The 4,755-nt window shown below is 36.2% G+C and overlaps 1 protein-coding gene across 1 annotated transcript; it reads right to left on the bottom strand.

Annotated features, from left to right (window-relative positions):
* Positions 1-2,067: 2,067 nt before the first annotated feature.
* LOC130749423 (squamosa promoter-binding-like protein 1) lies at positions 2,068-4,234 on the bottom strand. The gene is made up of 4 exons (XM_057602777.1): positions 3,681-4,234; positions 2,615-2,689; positions 2,418-2,525; positions 2,068-2,326 (listed from the first exon to the last, which is right to left on the bottom strand). The coding sequence occupies exons 1-4, from the start codon at positions 4,107-4,109 to the stop codon at positions 2,180-2,182; spliced, it is 759 nt and encodes a 252-aa protein (XP_057458760.1). The 5' UTR covers positions 4,110-4,234; the 3' UTR covers positions 2,068-2,179.
* Between the last annotated feature and the right edge of the window lie 521 nt (positions 4,235-4,755).

The following is a 4,755-nucleotide window of genomic DNA, read 5'->3' as shown; positions in this document are numbered from 1 at the left end:
GAAAATGTCATAGCTCCAACCCATCCTCCCGTACCTATTACATGCTATTCTCACAGTTGTATTGTCCTTCCTGTACCTCCCTTTAATGGATTATCGTTTAAAGAAGGGAACGAATTTCCTGTAGCCGTCGTTCTCCTCTATCGTTTTTCCATGATTTCCTTCTTACTTTTACTGTTCATGAGCAATCTCTATGAGAATAATTATGAAGTATTCGAAAGTTGTTCGAAATAAAGCTCACTAATATTGAAGATGTTTCCCCTATCTATGAACGTACGCGCGGTTAGTTGCTATAACTTTTGGTTAGGCATAAACTAAAAAAAAAAACCACAGATGAAGCCTCCCGTGCATCGCACGGGTACCATCCTTCCTAGTATATATAAAAGAGAAGTTTTGGCAGCTCGGAGGGCTAAACAGGAATTCAATACATCATTACACATGGTTGAAATTTTTTGTATGGATATTTCTGTAATTTTGTTAATTATTGAATAGAGAATCAAATCTTGGCCATCCCTTTTAGTCTTTGTTTTAATCCGTTGATTCTTTGAGAATGCAAAGTGAAATCCTAATTGGCCAATTAATCGATCATAATGGATTTCCCTCTGGCATTCGGTTGGTAGATTTCCGTTATCTACAGAAGAGCAGCAAGACATAATTAAAAATATAGTTTCAGAAGAAACTCAGGTACCTGAAATTATTGAAAATGATGAGATTTCAATTAATTATATCGTGAATAAAGTAAGATGGGACCGAAGCAAAGTCAACGTTGATGACAGTTTTGCACATAGCACGACACTAGATATAATAAACGATAATGAGGATCATGAACCAAAATCTATTAATGAATGCAAACAAAGAAATTATTGGCAAAAATGGAAAGACGCAATCGAGGCCGAGTTAAAATCGCTTGAGAAGTGTAAAAGTTTTGGGCCTGTTGCCCGTACACCTGAGGGTGTAAACCCAGTTGGATATAAATGGGTTTTTGTATGGAAAAGAAATGAAAATGATGATATTGTCCGATATAAGGCAATACTTATTGCCCAAGGTTTCTCACAAAGGCCTGAGATTGATTTTGAAGAATCATACTCACCTATGATGGATGCAACTACTTTCGATCCTTAATTAGTCTGGCAGTAAGCTCGATTTGCGTTTGATGGATGTTGTTACAACTTATTTGTATGGATCACTTGATACTGACATCCATATGAAACTCCCTAAAGGATTTAAGTGATTCAATGCGTACTTGATACTTGTGGTTTGTCCCCTGAAAAGTTGCCGCCAACAACTATATATAAAGATAATACTGCATGCATTGCTCAAATAAAAGAAGGATACATCAAGGGAGATAGAACAAAGCACATATCACCAAAGCTCTTTTTCACTCATGATCTACAAAAGAATTGTGACATAGACATTCAACAAATTCGTTCAATTGATAATTTAGCAAACTCATTTACGAAGTCTCTTCCAACTACACACTACTAGAAAAACTAGTTTTCACATCGGGTATTTTTGAGTTTTAACATCGGTTTTTATCCGATGTAAACAATGTTGATGTGGTATCTCCTAACCTTTTCACATCGGGTTTATAACCGATGTGAAAAATATACCTTTCACATCGGTTAAGTCAACCAACTGATGTGAAATGTACACTTTTCACATCGGTTCAATCAGCCAACTGATGTGAAATGTACACTTTTCACATCGGTTCTGTCATCCAACCGATGTGAAATATGTATACTTTTCACATCGGTTAGACAAAAAACCGATAGTTAGACTGAAAACCGATGTGAATGCTCAACCAGTTTTTTTTTTTTTTTTTCACACGAATTTGACTTGAATATACATATTTTTTTAATGAAAATTTATTAAAATAAAAAAAGATCTTGAGAACACACTCTCTCAAGTGAGTTAAACATCCAAGGTCCCAGCAAAAGAGAAAACATAATAGCCTAAAAGAACTAGAACAATTCAGCAATTCTAGTTCTTTAAATGAAGTTAAACAACAACTGCTCATGAAATTAGGACAAAATAGTTAAACAACAACAATTCAGCAAAACAGCAACAGTTCAACAAATTAATGCTCCAAGCAGGAAAGCCACCAGCACCATAAGCATAAATTAGGAGAGCAGCGGAGGTGAGCAACTTTGAACCCTATAAACAGATGCAATAAATACAGAGATCAACAATCCATGTTATAAGGTAAGAGACCATTGAAAATGAATGCCATCTGATGCTGCACCCTGATGTGAACCCATCTAGTTCTCCAAAAAGTATCATCTGAGACATCCAGTAGCCTACCCAAACTAGAAGTCAGATCATAGCAAATCTGCAAAATAACAACCAGGTCATGATAGTCAAATTTAAAGAGAAATAACCACCCAGGTCATTTGTCAATAACTTAAGAATAAAAAGCTTACTTCCTCCCAAACAGCTTCAGCCTGGCGCAGATAAATTGTCAAAACAATACAACCAGGTCGTATGTAGCTTTCAATATCAGTAGGACTGTGTGATAACCAGTCAAGAATCTGGCAATTGAAATCCTCAGTGTGATTAAATTTGGAGAGAAACAAATGAAAAGCAGTTACTCGTAGCTGCTTTGGAAAGATTAAAGTACCTGTGCTCTAAGTATAAGAGGAAAATCACTCGGCTCTTTACCAAAGAGTTTGAAAACAATACGATCTGTGCGACACTGAAACGTGGAAACAAAAAACTAACAGTTAAATGATGACAATTTCAATATATGATAAATTTAACAAAAAAATGCGTTGTTCAAAAACCTGGGTGAAAAGGGGAAATAATTACCCCATTGTTATTGATTTATTCTGTTATATTTTCCCAAAGTCCTTTTTTTGTGAGAGTGGGGTTTTGACTATGAGAGCTTATTTAATCAAATACTGGAAGCAGTGAGTACCATAAATTCCATATATGAAGGCAGGCAATGATTAATTAATAGGAATACAGACAATTTGTTTTTGTTTTTCAAACTTTTGCCTCAGCAACTTAACTACTTAAGCAAGCAGCATCACATTTGACCCTAAGGAAGGACCAACATTGTCTGAATCTTTCTCACTACCATAACTACTGGATGCAACAACACCATCAAGCATCCTCAAGACAGGTCAATGGGGATAAAAGGCTAAATCCAGACAAGCTATTTAAACCAGGATTTGTGCAGGCATATGTGTTTCTATACAGTACACTATATGAAGCAGCATAAAGACTGGAGACGCATCCAGTAAGAACTAGAGTGATCAAATCAGAATACTCATATATTCATATCAAAGTTTCTATGGTTTCCTGTGGAGGTCAAATATCCTGGGATCAATCCCTCCAAATATGCAAAGCCAGTCTTTTCCAATCCTCCCCCAAGGTCTCAAAACCCCCCTTCAAATAAATATATAAAAAAACTCTGGACCCCACCCCCAAAACAAAAAAAGACCAAATTTCATTCTTCATATATTTCACAGAAATCATGCAGCTAAACCAATTAAAGATGACGGTAATGCTACTTTCGGAGCATGACTAAATGAAATAGTTCATTTTTTATAGTCATACCACCAAGATGGAATTGTGTGTCAAGACATCACCAAAAAAGTATAATAACCAAGACCACAAACAGACTTGTAATTTCAGTAAAACATCCTCAATTTTCTATACAAAGTTACACAATCGGAATATACCTGAGCTTCTCCAGTGGAACTAGAAGGGGAGTGGGCAGATCCAGACTCTGAATTTCTACTTGTCTGAGGTGGACTTGACTGATGGGAATCTTGTTGTGTCCATGGGTAATCAAGAGAGCTAGTGACATGATTAGTAGTTCCAGGCAATCTTTCTAGATCTTCTATGCCATCGTCTGAGTCAATATATATGTCATTCAAATCAAAATTATTCATCTTGATTTGTCCAGCGGTACTGTCTCTGGCTTCTGCGTAAGCTGGAGGAGTGTTTGAAATGCTGGGCTTTATATAAGACATGAGCTGCTGATCAGTAGCCCTAGCATCATGTGCATGCACCACTTCTTGTTGCATTTTATTCATAGATACAGTTTGATGTTGTCTTATATCAGTTGGAGAGCCTTGAGAACCATTGGAGAGTAAAGTTGGCACCATCTCTGACTCCCTAGATGAACCCCCTTCTCTCAACAAATTCTCTGGTTCTCGCAAAATGTAAGACAAGTTATTGCCCCCTTGTTCACCATTCCGACTAGCAAGACTCCTTAGAAGATGAGTCAGTAGATCCTGGTCTGTAGTCTGATCCGATCTGTCAGCTAAAATTCATTAAACATGTCATTATCCATCCCAAAAAACCTCAGTTAAAGAAGAAAGACCAACAGAGAAACAAATACAGGAATTTATCTAAAATGCAATTTCACCAATTGCAGTAATAATTCAAGTATCTCATTGTTATAAAAAAAAAGTCTCCTAAGTTCATAACATCCCACAAGATTGACCTAAAATTTTATGATCACCTAAAATGAAATATTGTTATGATCACCTAAAATTTTATTGCATGCCAATTGCTGAAATGCATTTATTTCCCAATGGAGGATGTGTCCTCTGAATTTATCCTTAGAGAAAAATCATGTCTCTCTGCACTGTGTGCTTTTTAAATGGCACTTCAGAAATCATTTAGAATATGGCTTTGGGCTTTTGATTGTGATTTGTGAACTTGCTCAAAGAATTGACAGGTTTCCTTAACAAGCATATTAGTTTAAATGATCAAGAGAATTAGTGCTAATTAGATATGAGACTTCAT

This window comes from Lotus japonicus, chromosome 3 (genome assembly GCF_012489685.1).
Source record: "Lotus japonicus ecotype B-129 chromosome 3, LjGifu_v1.2".
Taxonomy (NCBI): Eukaryota; Viridiplantae; Streptophyta; class Magnoliopsida; order Fabales; family Fabaceae; genus Lotus; species Lotus japonicus.
This window is presented reverse-complemented; position numbering and strand designations above follow the sequence as displayed.

Excerpts from the sequence above, each read along its gene's own strand:
- LOC130749423 (XM_057602777.1), bottom strand. The coding sequence starts at position 4,109 with ATGGTGCCAACTTTACTCTCCAATGGTTCTCAAGGCTCTCCAACTGAT. Across the intron at positions 2,526-2,614 it reads CTCTTATACTTAGAGCACAG|ATTCTTGACTGGTTATCACA; the intron begins GTACTTTAATCT and ends TTCAATTGCCAG. Across the intron at positions 2,327-2,417 it reads CTGAAGCTGTTTGGGAGGAA|ATTTGCTATGATCTGACTTC; the intron begins GTAAGCTTTTTA and ends GTTATTTTGCAG.